We start from the raw sequence: 26,133 nt of genomic DNA on the forward strand, positions 1-26,133 counted from the left end.
TTGATGTCACCTAAACTTATTTTTAAAAAAGTCTTCATTTTTTCACTTCCTTTGAATGAACAATATCTTTTAACATGGTTTTTAATGTAATTCCTAAAAAATATTCTGGATTTTGAATGTACTGCCAGTAATTATCAAAATTTTCTTCTTCTGCCAGAGAGATGAGAATGTGTTTCTCCAAGTTAGCCTTGTTTCCAATGAATGCAGGGCAGGTAGCTCGTATGTCCCCAGCAATCTTAGAGGCCATTTTTTCCTGTATGGTGGTGGAAACAGCAGGAGTGAGTTTTTGCCACAGAAAATCAACAGATGTTTTGATTGAGGTTGTCCCTTGACAAGAGATCTTAAAACTCATGAAGAAATCATTTTTCTTGCTTTCCAGATAGTTTACAGGGTCATTTGCTATCTTGAATGCCATGTGTATCTCCTTAAATTTTTCTGATGCTCTTTGGAGTAAACACAAAGATAAGTCAATTTTATATCTACTTGTAAATGTGTATCTTTCCTCAGTGGTTGCAGATTTCACGTCCTCATCAATTATTCTCAGGATTTCATGGAAATATCTGGGATTGTAATCACGCTGTTGCCTCCTAATGTTATTAATTATCTCAATAGATCTTGAAATAATGCGATCAGTAGTCATATTTATGGACTCTATTTCAGAGACGTCTAAATTCCTTTTAATTATGAGGTATTTCTTGGTCACTTTGACATGTTTCTCATAGTTGATTTGAAACTTTTCTCCAGAATATTCCTTCAGTATGTCCACCATGTTTTTCTCCTGTTTGAAATTCAAAAGGATGTCTTCAGAATCCACATCAATGTTAGGCTCAGCGACTGGAAGGACCGTTGAGGACACAACACTGACCCACTTTTTCCAAAGTTGATTGAATTTCTCATGTAGCGCTTCATCACTCAGTTCTTTGCCCTTTAGAGTTAAAGCCAACTTTCGGCTTCTTTCCAATAATTCCTTTTCATAACCTGATTTTTGGTTATCTAGTTTTTCTTGACTTTTTTTTAAAACTAATAAGTTCATTGGCTTTTCTTCGGCTGTCTGAAATAAGTGCCTCTTTAAGGATTATTAGCTTATTTTCAAAATTTGCTTTCCACTGAACCAGTATTTCACTATCTGGATCTTCATTAAAATATTTCTCCAATTCTTGCTTGATGGCTTCATATTTTTCTGTAACTGGAGCCTCGAATGTGCTTGTTCTGAACGTCTGGATTTTTCCATTCTGAATCTAATTGATCAGCTTGTTCTGCAAGCCCAGAACATGACTTCTCAGCTCCCAGGTCCAGTAGTTATACATGGTTTCCAATTTGCTCATGGCCATGACCTCTCGGGTGTTCCTGAAACTGAAAATAAAATTCTCATTCAACAAGGCTCTCCACAATCTTGAACTCGGAATTTTACATCTGATATCTTCATGATCCTTCCCCTAGAATCCTCTTTGGCAGTCTCAAGAATTCTACTTTTCAGTTCCTGGAGGTTGTGGCTGTAGTGAGGATTGGGAGGGGCCATTGGGGGATTGCCATCCCAGAGATGAGCAAAGTAGTAGACGTGAGTATTGGCATCAAACTTGATGACATCACTAAAGTGGGTTACATCTGAGCACTGTTCTTGTTCAGCCGCTGTTGCTGTCATTTCATCTAGTTTCTGCTCTAGCCGCCTTCATCCTTCCATAGTTTGGTCTTTAGCTGTAACTTCCCCCACATTCTGATGGATAAAGAGGCAACTTGGGGACATTTTTACTTGTTTCATCCTCAGAAAAGCCTGGACAGCTATTTGTAGAATATCTTGCATTTCTGATGGATTTCCCCCAAAAATATTGATCAGAGTCAAGTTTCCAAGTCCAATGACAAAGGAGGCCAACTCATTGTCATGATTCTGGGATTTGTTGCTGAGTTCTGGGGCCCGAAGTCCTTCTGTGTCCACAATAAGCATAAAGTCAAAGCCAAGTTCCTCTGTGAATGTCTCTTCCACCTTCCACCTGAACATAGATTCTGCTTGGGAAGATGTAAATTCCTTTGTTTCCATCGTGTGCCCTGCTAAGGGCGAAAGAGTGAGAACTCCTTGCGGACACTGAGTAGCTCCTCTCTCTTCTCTAATAGGCCCCTTTGGTAGGTGGTTTTGTAAATTCCCTGCAGGGTCAGCCCTCCAGATGCCCATCTCTCTGGATCTCTGTCTAGGAGGGTTTCCCTGTGAGACAGTGTCCCCTCCATGAGGGTGAGTTGTCTCTGCATGTTTTCCACGACTTCTCTTAGAGACTTTTCAAGAGGTGGCCAGTACTCTTTGGGGATCTCCATCGCCTTCCTCAGCTCTGCCTCTTTTTTCCTCACTGCCTCTTCCTGTCGCTGCCTCCCTTCAGACAGCAAGTCTCTTAGCTCCTGCAGTGTTTGGTCTACCTGCTTCTGCTTTTTCTTTATCATTTCCACCTGAGAGTCCTGTAACTCTGAAAGACTATCTGAGTGCGACAGCTTAAGCAGCTTCTCCAGGGCCCTTTTCTCCCAGGGATGTTGTGCCTCGGATTTCAGCTTCTGGAGGTCTTTTTCTTCTAGGTGTTGTAAGGCCTGGGCACAGGTCACACCCAGGTGTTCCTGCAGCTTGGGTATCCAGTACTCAACATCCAGTCCTACTTCTCTCAGCATCTCTTGGAGATCTTGCCTGCTTTCTCCTCTGAGCAGGGGCTTATCAGGGATGGACTCTGCTGTGCCCATGGCTGTGGGAAAAAAAGACACATAGTTAGCCTGTCATGAACTTTGGAAGTGTCAGCCTCATGGCCAAAAGTGTGAGTGTACTAAAGAAGTAAGTGTTCAAGGCTTTCTCCTCCCCTCCTTTCACTGTTTCAACAAATATATTTGTTAACACCATCTTTAAATTTCTTGTGTGCAAGACATCTTTGTGGGTGTTCTGAGCATGGATTGCCTTTTTTAGTTGTCATGGTGAGTTGCAACTTAATAGCCTGGCTTTTTGGCACTTCCTATTACACAGAATCAATTGCACAGAGACTATAAGCTGAGAGTTGGAGGTTGATAATTTGCATGAGTTTGACAGCTTGATATTTCTTTTAGAAACAAGAGTGGTACCACCCATTATGTTTCCTCTATTAGTTTCTCGCACACCTTTGTTGAATGGTTTCCTTCCTGTCTCTCTGTGACTTCTCCTTAGGCCATTTCATGACATTTATTTACTCTCCTGTCCTTTAAAATGCTCTTCTGGATTTCAGCATCATGGTGACACAAGATATTCTTCCTTTTTGTCTGTCCACCTTTTAAAACACCTAATTAGACATCCATACATGAAAAAAAAAAGTGTCTCTGTGGGAGTTGTGGTATCTAGCACCATATGCCAAAGGTTGTAGGAGGAGTCCGATCCACCTGTGCATCTGGTAAAAGGCATAAGACCTCAGTATCTTCTGTCGAACCAATGGCATCGATGAACCTACCCCAATCCCTCCTGCTGTAGTTGCAAGGAAACCTGGAATGTTTTGACCTGGGCAGACACCCACAGATGGGAGAGAATTTGCAAAAGTCTAGCCTTCAAGAAGGGAGGTTCCAGCAGAAGTTTGATGACATTGCACTGGGCTAAACTATCTGGTGGCTGTGACCTCTCCAGTGGGGAAAAAGTAGAGTGGTGAGTGAGTGCCTGGTGATCCTATGTGTTTGGGACATGGCTAGAGAAACCAATTTCTTTCCAGCAGCACCAAGAGTACTGAGGCAGGACCTCCATGACTGGGAGGAGGAAAGATATTGGGAAAGAGGCAGATAAGAATATCAAAGGGCATTAAAAAGACATAGTCTCTGCTGCTTGTACTCAGGGCTTCAGCAAGAAGTCCTCCCATTAGACTCTAGGAGAACCTCACCCACGGATCTCCCAAACAGGTCGGCGGGCAACTCCATCACCTTGAGTGCTAAAACCACAACTCCCCTCACTCTGTGGCTGGCTGATGTGTGCACTCCTGATTTCAGTAGTGAGAGCCAGTCTGTAAATGGAGTGCTATCAGAAAGAGACCAAGATCTGTGGGCAAGCAAGAAATCACACACTTGAGGTATAGTGCCACCTTCTGGAAAACAACAGAGAAGTTTCCAGTAGCCAGCCTTGTGAGTTGTAAGAACCAGGGAAGTTATAAAAGCATAAAAATTCTGCCACAAGAGAGACCAAGAAGAGTGGAGCACGTGTACCCATATAAAGGCAGAGGACACCCCAGCACCAATAAACAGAATACCCTATGTGAAGGCCATTAGTAAAGATTTAAGGATGTATCTTCTACTTCAAATGTGAAAGCAGCAATGCAAAACTACAAGGGCATGAAAAATGTGGGAAACATGTCATCACCAAAAGGTAAAAATTCTCCAATAACCTTGAATAAAGGCATAGAATTTTGTGCCCAGGCTGATAAAGATTTCAAAATAGCTGTTTTGAAGAAACTCAATGAGCTACAAGAAAATACAGAAATAGGATTCAATGAAATCATGGAAAAAATACATGAGAAAATGAGATGTTTACCAAAGAGATAGAAATCATAAAAAAGAAACAGAAATTCTTGAGCTGAAGAACTTAGTGAATGAAATGGAAAAAGCAATAGAGAGCAGGTGAATCAGAGCAGGGCAAATGGAAGACAGGATAAGTAAGTTAGAGGACAGGAATTTTGAAATAACCCAATTAAAGGAGAATAAAGAAAAAAGATTGAAAAAGAGCAAAGAAAGCCTACATGATCTATGTGATTTCATAAATAGAACAAAAATTAGAATAATCAGGATTCCAGAGGGAGAAGAGGAGGAGAAGGGTGCAGAAAGTTTATTTAAAGAAATAATAACTGAGAAATTCACAAACCTGCGGGAGACTTGGACATCCAAATTCACAAAGCTAATAGATCACCTTTTTATCTCAATGCAAAAAGACAAATTCCAAGACACATTATAATGAAACTGTTAAAAATCAAAGACACAGAGAGAATCCTAAAAGCAGCCAGGGAAAAAGGATTGTAACCAACATAGGAACCCCCATTAGGCTATCAGAGTATTTCTCAGCAGGAACTCTAAAGAACGGGTGAGAGTAGGAGGATATGTTTAAAGTATTGAAAGAAAAAAATTTTAAGCCAAGAGTGTTCTTTAGGTATAAGAATATTCAACAAGGAAATATTGGATTTGAAACATACATTAGACCAAATGGACCAAACAGACATTTATAGAACATTCCACGCAATAGCAGCCGAATATACATTCCTCTCAAATGCATACATGATATTCTCCAGGATAGATCATATGATAGAATGCAAAACAAGTCTCAGCACATTTGGAAAGATTGCAATTTTACCAAGTATCTTTTTTGACCAGGATGGTATGAAACTAGATATCAACAATAAGGGGAAACCAGGAAAATTGACAAATTTGGGGAAATTAAACAACAGACACCAGAACAACCAAAGGGTCAAAGAAATGTCAAAAACGAAATAAAAAATTATCTGAAAACAATTGAAAATGGAAACACAACATACCAAAACCTACTGGGCCTCAAAACCAGTTCTGAGAGGGAATTTTCTAGTGACAAATACATATATTAGGAAAAGAGAAAAATCTCAAATAAACAACTTAACTTTAAACCTCAAAGAACTAAAAAAATAAGAACAAACTAAGCCCAAAGTTAGCACAAAGGAAGAAATAACAAAGGTAAGAGCGCAAATAAATGAACTAGAGACTAGAAACACAAAAGAAAAAATCAAAGTAATGAATAACTGCTTTTTGAAAAAGATAAATGAAATTGACGAACCTTTAGCTGGACTAAGAAAAAAAAAAGAAGACTCAAATAAATAAAATTAAAAATGAAAGAGGAGACATTAAAACTAATACCACATAAATACAAAGAATCATAAGAGACATCTATGAACAATTATATGCCAATAAATTGGATAACCTAGAAGAAATGGATATACTCTTAGAAATACGCAAGCTACCAAGACTGAATCAGGAAGAAAAAGAAAACCTGAAAAGACCAATAATGAGTAAGGATATTGAATTGGTAATCAAAAATCTCTCCACACAGCAAACTCCAGGACCACATGGCTTCACTGGGAAATTCTACAAACATTTAAAGAATAATTAACACTAACCTTTTCAAACTCTTCCAAAAACCTGAAGAGGAGGGAATACTCCCACACTCATTTTATGAGGCAGGCATTACCCTTATACCAGAGGCAGATAGGGACTACAAGAAAACTATAGACTAATATCCCTGGTGAATATAGATGCAAAAATTCTCAACAAAATGTTAGCAAATTGAATTCAAGAACACATTAAAGAGTATTATACACCATGACCAAGTGGGATTTATCTTTGGGATGCAAGGATAGTTTAACATACACAAATCAATAAATGTAATACATCACCTTAACGGAATGAAAGGTAAAAATCAACTGATTGTCGCAATCGATGCAGGAAACAAATTTGACAAAATACAACATCCTCTCATGATAAAAACCCTCAACAAACTCAGTGTAGAAGGAACATACCTCAACATAATAATGATTGTAAATGACAAACCCACATCTAATGTTATACTCAATGTTGAAAAATTGAAAGCTTTTCCTCTAAGATCAGGAACAAGACAAGGGTGTCAACACTTATCACTCTTATTCAGCGTAGTACTGGAAGTCCTAGCTAGAGCAATTAGGCAGGGCAAAGAAATAAAAGGCATCCAATTTGGAAAGAAAGAAGTAAAATTGTCATTATTGCAGATGACAGACTAACCAACAAAAGTGTTAGTACCACACAATAAATTTGGTAAATTTGCAGGATATAAAATGAGCATACAGAAATCAGTCGCATTTCTATACACTAACAATGGAAACAACGGAAAAAGAAATAAAGAAAACTAATCCATTCACAATAGCATCAAAAACAATAAAATACTTAGGAATAAATTAATCCAAGAAAGTGAAAGATTTATACAATAAAAACTACAAGACTTTGATGGAAGACGTGGAAGAAGACAGAAACAAATGGAAAGATATCCCATGTTCGTATATCAGAACAATTAATATTGTTAAAATGTCTACACTATCAAAAGCCATCTATAGATTCAAGGTAATTATCATCATAATTCCAGTGGCATTTTTCACAGAAATAGAGAAAAGAATCCTAAAATTTGTATGAACCACAAAAGACCCCAAATAGACAAAGCAATCCTGAGAAAGGAGAACAAAGCCAGAGGCATTATATTGTCTGATTTAAAACTATACTACAATGTTATGTTAAGTAAAACAGTATGGTACTGGCATAAAAATAGACACAGAGACCAATCAGAAAGAATAGAGAGCCCAGAAATAAACCCTTGCATGTACATTCAACTGATATTTGACAAAGGAGCCCAGAATACTCACTGGGATAAGGATAGTCTCTTCAACAAATGGTGCTGGGAAAACTGGATGACTACATGCAGAAAAATGAAATTAGGTCCCTCTCTTATACCACTCACAAAAATTACCTCAAAATGGATTAATTACTTAAATATAGTACCTGACTGCCAAACTTTAGAAGTAAAATTAGGAAGAAGGTTTTTGACATTGTTTTTTGTAATAATTTTTTTCAACATGCCACCAAAACACTAGCAAAAAAAATGACAATCAGCAAGTGGGACTTCAAACTGAAACGCTTCCGCACAGCAAAACAAATCATCAAAAAAAAATGGAAACTTAACCCACAGAATGGGAGAATATATTTCATAATACATATACTGCATAAGAGGTTCATGTCCACAATATATAAAAAACTCACACGACTCAATAACAAAAAACTTTAAAAAATCCAATTAAAAAATTGGCAGTTGAACTAAACAGACATTTTCAAAAGAAGATATCCAAATGGTCAACAGGTACATGAAATGATGCTCAACATCACTAATCATCAGTGACATGAAAATCAAAACCACAATGAGGTATCACCTCATACCACTTAAATGGCTATCATCAAGAAAAAAGAGATAACAAGTGGTGGTGAGGAGGTAGAGAAAAGTGAACCCTTGTGCACTGCTGGTGGGAATGTAAATTGGTTCTGCCACTATGGAAAACAGTAGGAAGGTTCTTCAAAAAATTAAAAATAGAAGCACCATACGACCCAGCAATTCCAACTCTGAGGAAATATCCAAAGGAATTGAAAACAGGATATCTAAGATATATCCCAGGTTTATTGCAGCATTATTCACAATAGGCAAGATATGGAAACAGCTTAAGCGTCAATCAATGGCTGAATGGATAAAGAAGATGTGATATACATACATATATGTACACACACACACACACACATATATATACACACACACACACATATGCACATAACAAAATATTATTCATTTTGAGAAAGAAGGAAATCCTGCCATTTGTGACAACACGGATGGACCCTGAGGGTATTATGCTAAGTAAGATAGGAGAGACAGAGAAAGACAAATACTGTATGATATCACTTATATGTAGAATCTAAGAAACCCAAATTTTTAAGAACAGACAGTAGAACGATGGTTACCAGGGGCTGGCAGGTGGCGGGAATTAGAGTGATGTTGTTTGAAAGTGCAAACTTGCAATCAGTAGATAAATAAATCCTGGACACCTAATGCTCATTATAGTGACTGTAAACAACAATACTGTATTATAAACTTCAAAGTTGCTAACAAACTAGATCTTAGTCGTTCCCACCACAGAAAAGAAATGATTGTTAAGTGACATGATAGAAGTATTACCACTCTATGGGGTAATCATATTACAAAATATAAATGTATCAAATCAAAACATTGAACACCTTAGACTTACACAATGTTATATGTCAATTATATCTCAATAAGCATAAATAAATAAATTGCACTTCTAACCTGGTTTAAGCTTGTCACTCTCTTCTTACTCTTCATCGGCCCCTAGTTAATATCATCTTTGTATTACGAATAACTGTGTATGTATTGTGAACTTTGTATGTATTGTGAACTGTGTATGTATTATGAACCACTGTTTATATACTGATGTCATCCTAATCTGTGTATTAGACACAAATGTTCTCTTGTATTCAATGTTTCATCAATGTTTTGTTTTTTTCCCGCACTGTCTTCAGGATATATCCTCGCATAGCAGGTTAGTTGAGATTTCACATGTCTCAACTTCAAGCATTATTCAGGTTTACCCTCTTCCTGTAATTCCTGTCCTACTGAATGGCACAACCATACTTCCAGGCCAACTAGTGTCCTGCTCATCCTTCTTCCTACTAACATGAACATAGTTTACTGTGTCTTTTCAATTTATCCATTTAAATCTTTCTTCAATCTCACTTCTTTTTCATCACCCATTGGCTCTCTTTTATTTTATTTTTTTTAATTTTTTGTTTATTGCAGTAACATTGGTTTATAACATTGTAAAAATTTCAGGTGTACATCATTGTACTTCTATTTCTGCATAGATTACATCATGTTCACCACCCAAATACTAAGTGCCCATCAAGGGACGAATGGATAAAGAAGATGTGGTATATATACACAATGGAATACTACTCAGCCATAAGAAATGATGAAATCCAGCCATTTGTGACAACATGGATGGACATTGAGAGTATAATGCAAAGTGAAATAAGTCAGAGGGAGAAGGTCAAATACCGTATGATTTCCTTTATTAAGTAGTAGATAATAACAACAATAAACAAACACATAGGGACAGAGATTGGATTGGTGGTGTCCAGAGGGGAAGGGGGGAGGGAGGAAGGTGAAAGGGATAATTCGGTACATGTGTGTGGTGATGGGTTGTAATTAGTATTTTGGTGTTGAACAAGATGTAATCTATGCAGAAATAGAAGTACAATGATGTACACCTGAAATTTTTACAATGTCATAAACCAATGTTACTGCAATAAACAAAAAATTAAAAAAAAAAAACAAAAACAAACACATAGGGACAGAGATTGGATTGGTGGTTACCAGAGGGGAAGGGGGGAGGGAGGAGGGTGAAAGGGATAATTCGGTACATGTGTGTGGTGATGGCTCTCTTTTAGAGTTTGCCTTCACCATGTCTTTATGAGATTGCTATCATTGTCATCTCATCTTACAGTCATTCTCATCTTGTGCTTTCCATCTTCTCGAATGTCACTAAAATTTGAATCTAGACTTTAACAGCAGACTCAGAAATTTAGACCAATCTTTCTAACTGAAGATATCTAAGAAAGCTAGATAAATTTTTAAGGAAAATTCTTTAAAGCCTCAAATAATTTACTAGATAGTGAAAAATATCTGATAGAAGAGGTAAATAATTTGAAGTAACAATGACGGAAACATTACTAATAAAAATTAAAGACAGAATTTAAGACTTTGCCAAACACCAAGCAGGACAAATAAAAGAAATTCACATTCAGACACATCATAGAGAAAATGCAGAAAAAGAAACAAGAAAAAAACAATGAAAACAAAGCATCCAGAGAAAAATAAGAGTTTATTTTCAAACAACTAATAATTAGAGAATGAACTGACCTCTCAACAGCATTGGTGGAAGCCAGAAGAAAGTGGAATGGAATCTTTAATCTATTGAGAGAAAATAGCCCACAATCTAGGATTCTATACAGAGTGAGGTATCCTGAAAGAATTATGGAGGAAAAAACAAAATTAGAAACAGGAAATTGAGAGTCAGCCCCGATGGCCTAGTGGCTATTAAAGTTCAGTGCTCTCAACACTTTAGCAGCCCAGGTTTGGTTCCCAGTCATGGAATCACACCACTCATCTGTCAGTAGCCATGTAGTGGCAGCAGCTCACATAGAAGAACTAGAAGGCCCTACACATAGAATATACAACTATGCACTGGGGCTTTAGGGGAGGAAAAAACGAAGATTGGCAACAGATGTTAGCTCAGAGTGAATCTTCCTCAACAAAAAACAATAACAACAAAAAAGAAATTGACAGAATTTGCCACTAGGAAATTCATATTGAAGGAACTACTAAAGCATGTTTTTCAGGAGAAGGAAATATCACCAATGGAAAGTCAGAGATGCAGGAAAAAATGATGAGCAACAAAACAAATAAAAATATGGATAAATCTAAATAAATGCATTCAACAATGGGGTTTAAAATATACAATAACAATTGCATTCAGAGTGTAATGTGTCACCAAATGGATTTAAAGTGTCCCCAGATCCTTGCAGTATTTGAGATGTGGGTCAAATAGTCTGTTAATTTTGGTATCTTTTGTTAAATCAAGGATAGATGTCGCAATTTCTAGTATAATCTCTAAGCAGCAGATTAAAAGAATGTGTAATTGTCAAACTAACAAAAGAAAAGAAAATGATAAAAACACTTGATTACACAACGTATCAAAATTTGTGGGATAATAGTGAAAATAGTGCTTAGAGAGAAATTTATAGCATTGAACACATGGGTCACAAAAGAATAAAGATCTGAAACCAAAAATCTAAGCTTTTGCCATAGGAAATGAAGAAAAAATTAAATCCAAACAAGCAGGAGAAAAGAAATAATGAAAATTAAAGCAGAAATCAATGAAATTGAAAATAGGAAATCAGTGGAGAAAATAAATGAAACTGAAATTTGGTTCTTTAAAAAGATCAATAAAACAGATAAGCCTGGGTAACTAAGAAAAAAAGAGAGAAGACAAAAATTACAGATATCATAAATCAAATAGGGGTTGTGAATACTGAGCCTATAGAGATTAAGATGAAAAAATGGAACACTATTAATAACTCTATGCTCACAAATTTGATAATCTAGATGAAATGGACCAATTCCTTGAAAGACACATCTACCAAAGCTTACATGAGAAGAACTAGATAATCTGAACAGGCCTATGTCTATTAAAAAATTGAACCAATAATTAACAAACTTCCAAAACAGAAAGGACTAAGGCCAGATGGGTTCACTGGTGAATTCTACCAAACAGTTAAGGAAGAAATCGTACCAGTTATCTACAATCTCTTTCAAAGAGCAAAAGCAGAGGGCATACTTCCTAATTCATTCTATGAGGTCAGCATTATCTCAACACCAAAACCATACAAAGACATTACAAGAAAGGAGAACTATAAACCCACATCTCTCATGAACAATGAATCCAACAATGCAAAAAAGAATTATAGACCACAACCAAGTGGGATTTATCTCAAGTGTGCCAAGCTGGTTCAACATTCAAAAAGAAATTAATATAATACATCACAACACACTAAGAGGAAAAAAATCACATGATCATATCAACAGATGGAGAAAAAGCATTTGATAAAATCTAACACTTGTTCCCTATAAAAATGCTCTGCAAACTAGGAATAGAGGGGAACTTCCTAAACTTGATAAAGCACATTTACAGAAACTCTACAGCTAACATACTTAGTGGTGAGGAACTAGAAGCTTTCTCCACTAAAAGCAGAAACAGACAAAGATATCCCCTCTTACCACTTTTATTCAGCATCCTACTGGAATCCTAGCTGATATATTAAGATAAGAAAAGGATACGAAAAATATACAGATTGGGAAGGAAGAAAGAAAACTGTCTTTGTTTGCAGATGACATGATTGTCTTTGTAGAAAACTCAAAAAATTAACAAGTCTCTAGAATTAATAATTGAATATAGTAAGGCTGCAGGATCCAGAGATTAACATACAAAAATCACTGATTTCCCATATACCAATAATCAGCAATTGGAATTTGAGATTAAAAACACAATAGCATTTACCTTAGCACTCCAAAAATGAAATACTTAGGTATAAACATAACAAAATATGTGCAATATCTATACAAGGAATACTACAGAACTCTGGTGGAAGGAATCAAAGAAGATCTACATAAATGGAGAGATATTTCATGATCAATATTGTTAAGACATCAGCTCTTCTCACCTTGACCTATAGAGTCAATGCAACCTCTATCAAAACCCCAGCAAGTATTGTGTGGATATTAATAACTTGATTCTAAAGTTTACAAGAAGATACAAAAGACCCAGAATAACCAACACAATATTGAAGGAAAAGAACAAAGTCCGAGTACTGACACTCCCAGAATTCAAGACTTATTATAAAGCTTTAAAGTAATCAAGACATTGTGGTAGTGGTGAAAGAATAGACAAATAGAATTGATAAACAGAATAGAGGAATCAGAAATAAACTAACACAAATATAGTCAACAGATCTTGAAAGGAGTAAAGGCAATCCAATGGGGGAAAGGATAGTCTTTTTAACAAACGCAGCTGGAATAAGTGAACAACCACAGGAAAAAAAAAAAATGAACCTAGACACAGACTTTAAACCCTTCACAAAATTAACTCAAAATGGATCATAGACCCAAATATAAAATGCAAAACTATAAAACTCTTAGAAGATAACACAGGAGAAAAACTAGGTGACATTGGTGTTGATGATGACTCTTTATATATAACATCAAAGACATGATCCATGAAAGAAAAAATTGATCAGTGGACTTGATTAAAATTAAAAACTTCTGTTATGTCAAAGATACTGTTAAAAAAATGAAAAGATAAGCCAAAGGCTGGGAGCAAATCTTTGCAAAATACATATCTGATAAAGGACTGGTAGCCAAAATGTGCAAAGAACGCTTAAAATGAAACAATAAGAAAAGAAACAACCCAAATAAAAATTGAACAAATTTTCTGAACAGATACCTCACCAAATACATATACAAATGGCAAATGAACATATGAAAAATTTCTCACCATCTTTGTTATTAAAGAATTGCAAATCAAAACAAGATACCACAACATACATATTAGAATGACTGAAATCCAAAGCACTGACACCACCAAATGTTGTTGAGGATGCAGAGCAATAAGAACTCTCATTCATTGCTGGTGGGAATGCAAATGTTACAGCCACTTTGGAAGACACGTTGGCAGTTTCTTACAAAACAAGACATACTCTTATTGTATGACCCAGCAACCGCACTACTTGGTATTTACTCAAATGAGTTGAAAACTTACATGAACACAAAACATCCACATAATGTCTTCAGAAGCCTTATTCATATTGCAAACTTGCAAATAAGTTGTCCTTCAATAGGCGCATGGACAAAAAGAACTGTGGCACATCCACACAATAGATTATTATTTAGTAAAAAGAGAAACGAACTATCAAGCCTTGAAAAGACATGGAGGAACCTTAAAAACATACTTCAAAATGAAAGAAGCCAGTCTGAATATGCTACATATCTATGATTCCAACTATATGACATTCTGGAAAAAAAAAAGACTATGGAGACTGTAAAAAGATCAGTGGCTTCCAGGTGTTGGGGAAAGGAAGGGGAGAATAGGTAGAGACGGGATTTTTAGGGTCGTGAAACTATGTTTATGATACTGTAATGGTGGATCATGTCATTACATATTTGTCAAAACCTATAGAATGTATAAGACAAAGAGTGAACTCTAGTGTGAAGTATAGACTTCAGTTAATAATAGTGTATCAATATTGGCTCATCAATTATAACAAATGTGTAACATTTGCATGTGTAACAAGACTAATGCAAGACGTTTATAATAGGGGAAACTGTGTGTGGGGTGGAGATACATGGAACTATCTGCACTTCCCACTCAAATTTTTGGTAAATCTAAAACTGCTTTAAAAATAAAATCTATTAATTAATACTTGGCTAACTTCTACTTTTAATACTTTATTAATCCAAAAGTAGGCAAGTAAGAAGGGAAAAAGATACATAGAACTGGTGGTTCAAATAGAAATCACATGGTAAGATTGCAAACACAAATATATGAGTAATCATATTAAGTACACTGGATGCTTCAGTAAAAGACAAAGATTATAGAATGAATTAGTCAAGAAAACCTTAGGTTTTCTTTACTATTGACAAAACTCTAAAATTTCTAAAACATAAGGATACTAAGAATGTGAAATAAAAAGGAGAGAAAATTCAAGTACCAAAAGAAAGCTGGAGTAGCTAGCTATATTAATAAAAGAGAAGTAGAATGTAAGTAAAAGTGCTGACTGAGAGACAAACACCTTAAGTTATAACCATAAACGTTTTTCACAAAGAAGATGTAACAATCCTACATTAGTATCATCTAACAACACGGCCTCAGAATAAAAAGCAAGACATCCAGTTTCCAGTCAGGCATGTAAGAAGCTTGGAAGTCATAACTCCATCCTAACAACAAGTAAAAAGATGAATAAACTAAAAAATCAACAGTTCTTCTTAGTTCTGTCAGATAAGTGTCACCCCCAAATTGGAGAGACAGACAGGTGAATATAGAGAATCACAACTTACTGGAGGAGAACCTTGTGAGCAGAAACCTCCATGGGAACTAGCACTGGGGTAGGAAAACCAAAACTATAATTGGAAATCACTTGAGGCTGTATGGACAAGTCCGAGCATCAAACCTTCCAGGAGGACCCAGTCATGGAGGGCCTCCGTGCTTTTGTGAGTTTTACCTCCTGGAGCTTAACCAGGTTCTCACAGTGAATATTGGAGGAAAATCCCCTTATGGAGAAGGAGGGGGAAAGTAACCATTTTGAAATAGGTCAGAATATTCTCTTCTTCTTAATAAGGCATGCCCTGAAGAGAAACTATTTTACCAGTACCTGAATTATTGAGATTTTTTTCAGAGTCAGACTGACCTGGGGAAAGGGAAATATCCAAGGCCAGTGTACTCTAGCATTCCACATGGGAGAAGGAAAATACCCAACTCCAGCCTACTCTAGCCATTATATCCCACCACAGGGGATAACAGAACTGAGAGCCATTTGTGAAGTTCACAGTCCAGAGGCACAGGCTCACTGAAAGAGAGAACTAGTCATAGGACTATAGAACACTTCCCCTCCACCCACACCTCACCACCACATTATTATTAAAGGCCTATTTACAGCCGTTCCTTTTACCACAGCACATAATATCTGTCAAGAAAACATTGTAAAGCATACAAAAAGACAAAACAGGTTGAAGAGACAGAGCAAGCATCAGAAACTGACTCAGATATGGCAGGGATGTTGGAATTATCTGATTGGGAATTTTAAACAGCTATGATTAATATCCTAAGGCCTCTAATGGATTAAGTATAATGCATGTAAGAACAGATGGACAATGTAAGCAACAAGATGGACATTCCGAGAAAGAATAATAAATAAGGGCCAGAGATAAAACCACTGCATCAGAAATGAAGATTGCCTTTGATGGGCTCATTAGTAGACTGGACACAGCTGAGAGAAGAACCTCTGAGCTTGAGACTATTTCAGTAGAAACTTCCAAACTGAAAAGCAAAGAGAAAAAAGACTGACAAAAAACAAAACAGAGTATCCAAGAACTGTGGGACAACTACAAAAGGTGTAACATATGCATAATGAGAATACCAAAAATCAAGGAAAGACAGAAAGGAACAGAAGAAATATTGGAAGCAATAATGACTGAGATTTCCCCCAAACTGATATCAGACACTAAACCACAGATCCAGAAACCAGAACACCAAGCAAGATAAACGCCCCCCCAAAAACCATACCTAGGCATTTTATATTCACACTGCCAAAAATCAGAGGCAGAAAAATTTTGAAAGAAGCCAGAGGAAAAAAACACCTTATGTTTAGAGGAACAAAGATATGAACTGCATCTGAGTTCTCCTCAGAAACCATGCAAGCAAGAAGAGACTGGAGTGAAATATTTAAAGCGTTGAGAGAAAAAAAACCTCACCAATTCAGAATTCTGTACCCTGAAAAATTACCCTTCAAAAACGAAGGAGAGGCCAGCTCGGTGGCACAGTGGTTAAGTGCACCCACTCCGCTGCAGCGGCCTGGGGTTTGTGGGTTTGGATCCTGGGCACACACCAACACACCACTTGTCAAGCCATGCTGTGGTGGCATCCCATATAATGTAGAGAAAGATGGGCACGGATGTTAGCCCAGGGCCAATCTTCCTCAGCAGAACTGAAGAGGATTGGCAACAGATGTTAGATCAGGGCTAGTCTTCCTCACACACACACAAAAAAGTTAAGGCAAAATAGACTCTCTCAGACTAACAAAAATTGAGGCAGTTTGTTGCCAGTAGAACTGCCTTGCAAAAAAGGTTAAGAGAAGTTTAACAGTTTAGAGAGAGTGTAGAGAGAAAGAAAATGATTACTGGATCTACATAAAGAAAGGAAGCGAACGGGAGAAGGAATAAGTAAAAGTAAAAGTAAAATAAAAACTTATTTTTCTTAACCTTAATTGATCTAATAGATAATGAATGTTCAAAATAGTAATAGCAGGAATATATTTGATTATGTATGTTTATGTGTATATTTTATGTGAGTATAAATATGCTATGTATGCATATAGATAAGTGAAATGAATGATAGCAATGATACAAGGGCCAGAGGAGTGAAATTAGGATTGTCTTGTTATTATAAGGTACTTACACTAGTCATGAAGTAGAGTAGTGCTGTTTGAGAGTGGACTTGGTTTATTTGTACCTTTCAGAGGACAGAAACAGAAGGAATACTTCCTAATTCATTTTATAAGGTCAATATTACCCTAATAGCAAAACCAGACAAGACAAATCAAGACAAGAAAACTACAGGCTAATATCTCTCATGAACATAGATGCAAAAAATGCTCCACAAAGTATTAGCAAATTGAATCCAATAATATATAAAAGGAATTATACAGCACAACCAAATGGGATTTATCTCAGGTATGCAAGGCTGGTTTAACATTTGAAAATCAATTAATGTAATACATCACATCAATCAGAGTAAAAATCACATGGTCATATCAACAGATTGGAACAAAGCATTTGACAAAATCGAACACCCATTCATTAGAAAATCTCTCAGAAAACTAGAAATAGTGGGGAACTTCCTAAATTTAATAAGGACATTTAGAAAAACTCTAGAGCTAACATCATACTTATGTTGAGAGACAAGAAGCTTTCCCCCTAAAATCAGGAATAGGCAAGAATATCCCCTTTCACCATTCCTAGTCAACAATCTTACTGGAAGTCCTAGCTAATGGATTAAGTTATGAAAAGAAAAGAAAAGATATACAGTTGGGGAAGGAAGAAATAAAACTTTGCAAGACAGTTTGGTTGGTTCTTAAAAAACTAAACATATTTTTATCATACAATCCAGTGTTCATACTCCTCCTAGATTTTTAATCAAATGATCTGAAAACTTATGTCCTCACAAAAAATCACACACAGTTGTCTAGAGCAGCTTTATTCATAATTTTGAAAACTTGGAAGCAGCGAAGATGTCTTTTGGTAGGTGAATGGATAAATAAACTGTGGTACATCTAGACAATGGAATATTATTCAGTTCTAAAAAGAAATGAAATGAAATGAAAAGACATGGAGGAAACTTAAATGCATATTACTAAGTGTAAATAGCAAGACAGAGAAGGCTACATACTGTATGATTCCAACTATATGGCATTCTGGAAATGACTAAACTATGGAGACAGCAGAGAGACGAGTGGTTGCCAAGGGGTAGGGGAAGGAAGGGATGAATAGGCAGAGCACAGGGGATTTTTAGGGCAGTGAACCTATTTGACACATTATAAGATTGGTTATACTTCATCATACACTTGTCAAAACCTAAAGAACATGCAAGACCAAGAGTGAATCCTAATATAAATTATGTACCTTGGGTGACATTGATGTGTCAGTGTAACACATTGTCATCAACAAACGTACCACTTTGCTGGCGGATGTGGATAATGGGGGAGACTATGCGTGTGTGGGGGCAGGAGGTATACAGGCAATCTCTGTACCTTCTGCTCAATTTTGTATAAATCTAAAGCTCGTCTAAAAAAATAAAGTCTATTAAAATAAAGAAAATTTTACAGAATTACTTGGTGAAATTGACATTCTACAATTACTTCAGGAAAATTTTAGTATGTCTTTTAGTACCTGATAAAATAATCCAACAAAGAAATCAGCAAATATAAAAAGCACTTGAATGATATGATTAACAACCCAACCTAACGTCCATGTAGAACACTGCACACAACATTGTTGTCATTGTGTCTCTAATGATTTATAGAAAACCTTTAGGCTGTGCAGAAGGAAATGCACACCTGGACAGGGGACAGCCAAGTGTTTGGAGATTGTTGGTGGACAGTTGAGGAGAGAGGAGAAGAAAGTTGAATACCAGGGGTGAGGGCATGAAGATAGGCATTTGGAGAGCCAATCTAGGGATCAGCGTAAGACAGAGATGTGGTTTTCACCAGCCAGAACTCCCCATGAGGTTGGATCAAAACAGATGTCCAAAATTGCACTCATCACCTGCTTTCCAAAACTCTTGCTCTTTTTGTTTTTCCATCACACTCATCCTATGCCAATTTTTCCAGTGTCTCAGGCTACAAATAATCATCTTTGACTTCTGTCTCTTTTTCACTCCCTATCACCAGACATTATATTCTCAAAATATTTCATCCAATTTAAACACATGTATTTATCATAGACTGTGTGCCTATATGCTTAATCTGTACGCAGAACATACCATATGAAAAACTGGGCTAGACTCAGAAGAAGGAGGAGTGAAAATTGGTGGAAGAAATGTCAACAGTCTTGGATGTGAGGCTGACACCATCTTACTGGCAGAAAGCAGCAATGACTTGAAACAACTGCCGACAAAGGTGAAAGAAGGAAATGCCAAAGCAGGAACTGTTTTTGAATATTAAGAAGACAAAAATCATGATTATAGAACTACACAGCTTTAACATAAACGATGAAGACGTTGAAATTGTTAAAGATTTTGTTTACCTTGGTTCAGTCATCAATTTGAATGGAGACTGCAGCCAAGAAATCAAGAGAAGACTGAGACTTGGAAGGTCAGCAATGGAAGAATTAGGAAAGATCAGAAGGTGTATGGAAATGTCATTAAAGACTAAGACCAAGATTATTCACAGCCTTGTATTCCCATTACTATGTATGGGTGAGAGAGCTGGACAGTGAAGAAGGCTGACAGGAAAAAAATTGATTCATTTGAAATATGGTTTTGGAGGAGAGCTCTACAGGGACCCTGGACTGCCAGAAAGACAAACAAGTGGGCCCTAGAGCAAATTAAGCCTGAACTATCACCGGAGGCAAAAATGATAAAACAGAGTTTGTCCTACTTTGGGCACTTCACGAGAAGGCAGGATTCTTTGGAAGACACAATAATACTGGGAAAAGTAGAAGGCAGCGGGAAGGAGGAATACCAAATATGGGATGGTTTAACTCCATAAAGGAAAGAAACCATAAGCATGAGTCTACAGAAGCTGAGTAGGGCTGTTGAGGACAGGACATTGTGGATATCTCTCATTTAGAGGGTCACCAGGAGTCAGCGCACACTTGATGGCACATAACAACAGTAACATGTGCCAGGTGCTCTGCTAGAAAATGTGGTTCCCTTCACTACAAGATTTCTGAAAAATTTAAACATTTGGCTCAATAAATATGACTATATGATATACTTTATTAGATTATTTAGCTAATGAATGTTCACTGTCTCTATTTCTTCATAAATTTTCATTGTGAAGGATGACTTCTGCTTCCATATTCTCTGAAAGGGCTTTCCACAGGCCTGTCCTTCAAATTCTAGTTACCAAGTTAACTAGCCTTTTCTTGGGGCTCTGTCTTCATCTTACTAATGCTTAAGATGAATGCTACCCTTTCCTCCTTTCTTGTGTTCATCATTGTTGGGGCCCAGGGCAAGCCACACCAAAATATCCCACAATAGCATATTGATTATTTTGAATTAAAGTTACTCGAGAAGAACAAGGACAATTTGACCCTCCTGCCTCTGTTCCCCCTGAAAGCAGGAAATAAGTCTCCCCTGTGAAAGGTGCTCTCCCTGCATCCTTATTACCAGAGTTGGAAATTCAGGGCTGAGAAGCACGCATAAAGAAACTTTGCTGATTTACTACCTAAAGCCTAAACTCTGCTTAAATTCCTCACTATTTATATACCCGAAACCTAGGTTTCTTTGTCCTGTCAATTCCTCACGAAGTTCTTTCTTTATGTAAAAAACATATATATTGCCTGCTTTATTCACTCTTTGAGCATCATTTCTCTACGATCTCCAATGTGTACATATCAAACTGGATTTTTCTCCTGTTGATCTAGTCTTGTGTCAATTTTGTTATTAGTTCAGTCATAAGAACACGAGAAAGGAGATTTTCCCCACCCCAACATCATCACCTAAGTTAGTCTTATACATTTAACTATCATAGTTCAGAGATAGCAAAAATATACCAAGGAGTTCCAACATTTATTCCACAGTATTTACCCATACTTGCCTTATGCCATGTAGTGGTCTAGGTGCTATGGATTGCCTGCTGAGTAAGACTGAGATGTTACTTGCTCATACAGGGTAGGGGAGACAGATGATGCACAAATAAATAAATACACAAAAGAATTTGTCTGTGATTCATGCTTTGAAGGAAGTGAAAAGGGTGATATGATGGACAGCAACTTGAGAGGGAATGTGAGCACTTTAGATTAAGTGATTAGTGAATGCCTGTTTGAGAAGTTGACTTTGGAGTCATGACATGGAGTTCTCGTGCTGATCAGGGGGGTTTTTTGAGGCCTACCTTATTGTTTCTAACTTTTCTAGTTTCTATTAGAGTTTTGTTTTGTTTTTGGTGCCCACTTTCTACACTCTGCCATCTTCCTTCATTCTCATGGCATCTCTTGACTCTAAATATTACATTGCATTAGGCTTTCCCCACCTTCTCTGATGGGGGCTCCATATTCCTTTTGACCTACTTCAGATTTCTCCTTATATGTGAAGCCTTCCATTAATCTTCTAGGTTGACTTAGTAGCTGTCTTTTCTGTGCTGTCCATAGTACCTTGTGCTTAGATATAATATATAGATTTTCAAACAGTTTCTTAAATATCTGTTTAGATCGTATACTACCCTTCTCATACTTGTACCTGTTATGGGTCAATGACCACGTCAAATTCATATTTTGTCCTTAATAAGTCTTACACTCTATCCTTGTGTCTCTGTTTTAGTCTCTGCTCCTTTTGACTTGTTTTAATCACTGTTTCTTTTTCAGTCTCTGTGTCAGTTCTTATACCTCTTTCTCTTCCATTTTTCTTATTTTTCGTCTACTTTTCTCCTTCAGGCCAACCTCCTGTCTTCAGGTTGCTCCAGAGAGATGTGGATATAGAGCAAGTTCTCTCCCTGAGTCTCTTAGAGTTATGGCTCATAGATTTAGTCCAGGCTCTGGCTTCCTGTGTGGCAGAAGGCCTGAGTTTATAGTAAGGTGGGAAGTAAAAAAACTGGTTTCACTGTGTTTTAACATTTGTTACTATCTTGTTAAGGCCCAAGCGTCTTGAATTACATGTTTAATAAACTCTGAAGTTTAAAAATGATCACAAGAAGAGGACTACTAATTATAAAGTGGGTTTTCCTGTGTGTGTATGTGTGTGTGTGTGTACGTGTGCATGTCCCCCTGGGAGGGGCATCACATGTATAAGCCCATTCCATCACCCAGCTGTCTGTGTCACCCCCTCCTTCTTTTCTACCCACTGCTGTGGAAAGGCTTTTAGTTTTATTTTTCGTGTCTGTCTTGTTTTCCAGAAACTTTTGTTTTTCAATTTTCAGCAATGCTTAGGGAAGGATAGAAAATTTTCCTCATAAGGAAATATGGCAGTGGATTATGAATCCTGTCTGGCTTTCATTCTTCAAATAGAATTTCAATGTTATCTCTCTAAGTTTCTTTTAACTTCTTAGAAATAAACATTTTTGCTTGATCAGTACTGTTTTTACATAATGTGTTCCTAATTGTAACTATAATTATGCTTGTCTAACATTACAATAGAGCCTATGAAATTTTTGTGCTTGCATTTTCTTCCATAGAGGTTTGGTTTAGGATATTATTTGACATCTATCACATGGGAACACTGAAATCTTGTATTACTTTGCCTGCTCAAAGGTGCCTAAGAACTTTAGGAGCTCTGATAACTGGGAATTAGAGTGGGTGTGGGTCCATCTTCTGTGAGAAGCTGTCATCTAGATAGGAAATGGGCTAGGTGTAGGAGAGGAGAACAGTTGATAAGAGGGATAGAATAGCATCCAAGAATCTTTTTAGGGAGGAATAAAATCTGAGTCATAGGTCATCTCATCTTTGCTGAGTTAGGGGACCTTTCCTATAGACATCATCTCAATGCTTTCTCAGTGACTTCTACAAACCTCTGTTATGCCCTCAGGGACCGTATATTTCAGTGCTATGCTGGAACCAGCCTGTAATGGCTCATGGGAAGCAATTGTTACATTTTCAGGAGTGTTGTAATGCATTTATTACACAGCTATTATGAAAAATAAATATTATAGAAGTCATCAGCAAATATAAAGGGATGAATAACTCCTATCACTGAAACAGTAAACAAGTAAGAGAAAAACTATCAGAGTCAACCTTGTTGGAACTTTGGAAAATAGTCAAAAGTTTATAGAAACCAAATGAATGCTAAATCAAGAAAATGACAACTTAAAAACGGGAGTGGAGTGTTGTGGCCTTTTTATTTGCCCTTGCCCCTCTCTTCTCCCCTGCTTGATAGAGGTCTTGAAGATATCAGCCCACATTCCCAAACCATGGAAACAACCTAAGTGTCCAGGAATGGATGAATGAATAAAGAAAATGTGGTAAATATGTAATGGAATATTATTCAGCCATAAAAAGAAGGAAATCCTATCTTTCGCAACAACATGGGTGGACCTTGAGGGCATTATGCTAAGTGAAATGTCAGACAGAAAAAGACAACTACCATGTGATCTCACGGGTATATGGAAAACAAAAAACAAACAAACAAAATAAAAAACAACTGAACTCACAGATATAGACAACAGATTGGTGTATGCCAGAGGTGGGAGGTGAGGGGCAGACAAAATGGGTGACAGAGGTCAAAGCTATAAACTTCCAGTTATAAAATGAATGAGTCCTGGGAATGTGATATACAGCATGGTGATTGTAGTTGATAATACTGTATTGTATGTTTGGAAGTTGGTAAGAAACTAGACCTTAAAAGTTCTCATCACAAGAAAAAATATTATACGTATGTGTCATGATGGATGTTGACTAAACTCGTTGCAGTGATCATTTTGCAATATATGCATATATGGAATCATCATGTTGTACAATTGGAACTAATATAATGTCGTATGTCAATTATATCTCAATAAAAAAAGAAAAAAATATAAAAAATTTTAGCTTGCCTGTTAGCCTGCCTCCTCTCCTAGGTCTTATTATTCCTTTTGTATTTGGAGCTGCTCTTTGGACTTGCTGGAGTAACTATGTAGAATGGCTTCTCCAATTACAAACTCATCCTAAATTCCTGCCTCTAGCCATTTGGGGGTAGCCATCCAATTTTGATAAGGAAATGGTGATATGGGCAACTTTGATCTCTTGGAAGCCCATTTTTCCTATTTCTTCCCCTAAACTGTGGTCCCTGTTGGATACCTGTGAAATGTTGGGCATTAGTTTGCCTATTTATTTGACTGCTCTCTGTGAGAAGCTCTTGAATCTGTTATCTGTCTCCCTATTGTGGTCCATTTTCACATTGCATCCTGAAACTCATGTTTATATCATCTACTTGCTTACAAAACTTCAAAAACTCTTCATTGGTTTATGATACGATCAAATTACCCAATCCTGACCTTCAAGACCCCTCCTAACGTGGCAACAATCAACATAATTCCTTTCACAAGCACTCTTTTTCCTTTTCCTACCTTCTAGTTCACTTTCTTTCCTTAGAAACTACACTCTGCCATCTTTCCTCAATCTCATACTTTTCTGAACTCTGCATGTTGAGTGTATGCCATCCCAAAATGTGCCACTTTGGCATGTGGATTGTTTGAGCTGAAGGCAATTAAGAGCCAACAGACTCAGGAAAAGCTTTTTACTTCTCCCTTAACTGTCTAAAATAATTTAGGTAGGGGGCCTGTACCAGGAAGAGAGCTATTACCGAGAGAACTTTTATATCAGAAAGACTCACCAGCGTGGCGTGGCAAGTATTTGTTTACTAAACATTGCTTTTCTCATCTTCCTCCCCTTTGAAGCCCAGACTGCTACCCTCTTCTCCTTAGCTCAGGATGGCATACAAGCCTCAATTGCCTGACTGCCTTTGAGTCATCATGTCTTTGTGGGGCTCTGGTATGTACATAATTAAATTTGTTTTTTTCCTGTTAACCTGTCTTATGTAAATTTAATAATTAGACCAGCCAATTATTACTCCTGACCCAGTGCAAGTTTCTCCTTACTTGTGAAGCCTTCCTTTTATCTTCTAGCTGGAGTTAGTACCTTTCTTTTGTGTTTTTAGAATAGCACATGCTACTTACATGAATCATAATAACATGAATCTTTGCTCCTGGAAAACAGTGATGGATAAAGAAATCCATCCACCCTCACGTGTTCTGAGAAATGGCTGACTGCAAAGAACCACCCTTCCCCATATCACTACCTTAGATAACACTCACCAATGTCTCCCTTTTTCACTTATAATGAGGCCAGAAACAGACTCTTTCAATTCCCATTCTTTGCCTCATAAAAGATTAGCTGAGGTGTTTGTCCCACTGATCAACTGAAACAAAGTGCTTGTAACTTGACCAAACATTAGTTAAGCTTCTTTCCTTTCTCTGGGCCCCTGAACTTTGACCCACCCTCCTCCGGACCCAGCCTACAAACCCCCTCAACTATCCCTCCTAAAATCCACACACCTCAGGGAAAAACATTCCCTGATTATCCCATTGCCTCCATGCCTGTTCTTTCTAACCTTGCTGACATTTCCCCATAAAGAAAATTCCTTTCTGCCTGCCCTTTGAGATGTTGGCAGCCTTATGGGTTGACTGTTTTCCCTATTACAATAGTCTCCTTCCCTTTACTGCAATGATTCTTTCAAATAAAGTCCCTTTTTACCTCAGTCAAGTTATTTTTATTTCGTAATACAGATTACCAAATTGTTTAATTGTCTGTTTAGATACTGTACTCCCTTTCCCCTGATTTGTAGCCGTTTTTTGGAACAACGACAATGCCAGATTCATATTTGTGTTCTTAACATGTCATAATCTGCCTGTGTCTCTACCAATTTCTGTTTTCTATTTTAGTCTCTGATTCTGTCATTGTATCTATCTGTCTACCTCATTTCTCTCCGTTTTCTTCACCTACCTGTCTCCTTGAGGCCACACTCCTGTCTTCAAGTTGCTCCAGAGAGA

At 37.1% G+C, this 26,133-nt stretch overlaps 1 protein-coding gene across 1 annotated transcript; it reads right to left on the bottom strand.

The window, feature by feature from the left end:
* Positions 1-807: 807 nt before the first annotated feature.
* Positions 808-26,133, bottom strand: LOC131408800 (interferon-induced very large GTPase 1-like). The gene is made up of 2 exons (XM_058545850.1): positions 26,087-26,133; positions 808-2,717 (listed from the first exon to the last, which is right to left on the bottom strand). Exon 2 carries the CDS (start codon positions 2,713-2,715, stop codon positions 2,047-2,049), a length of 669 nt encoding a protein of 222 aa, XP_058401833.1. The 5' UTR covers positions 2,716-2,717; positions 26,087-26,133; the 3' UTR covers positions 808-2,046.

Source organism: Diceros bicornis, chromosome 7 (assembly GCF_020826845.1).
Source record: "Diceros bicornis minor isolate mBicDic1 chromosome 7, mDicBic1.mat.cur, whole genome shotgun sequence".
NCBI lineage: Eukaryota > Metazoa > Chordata > Mammalia > Perissodactyla > Rhinocerotidae > Diceros > Diceros bicornis.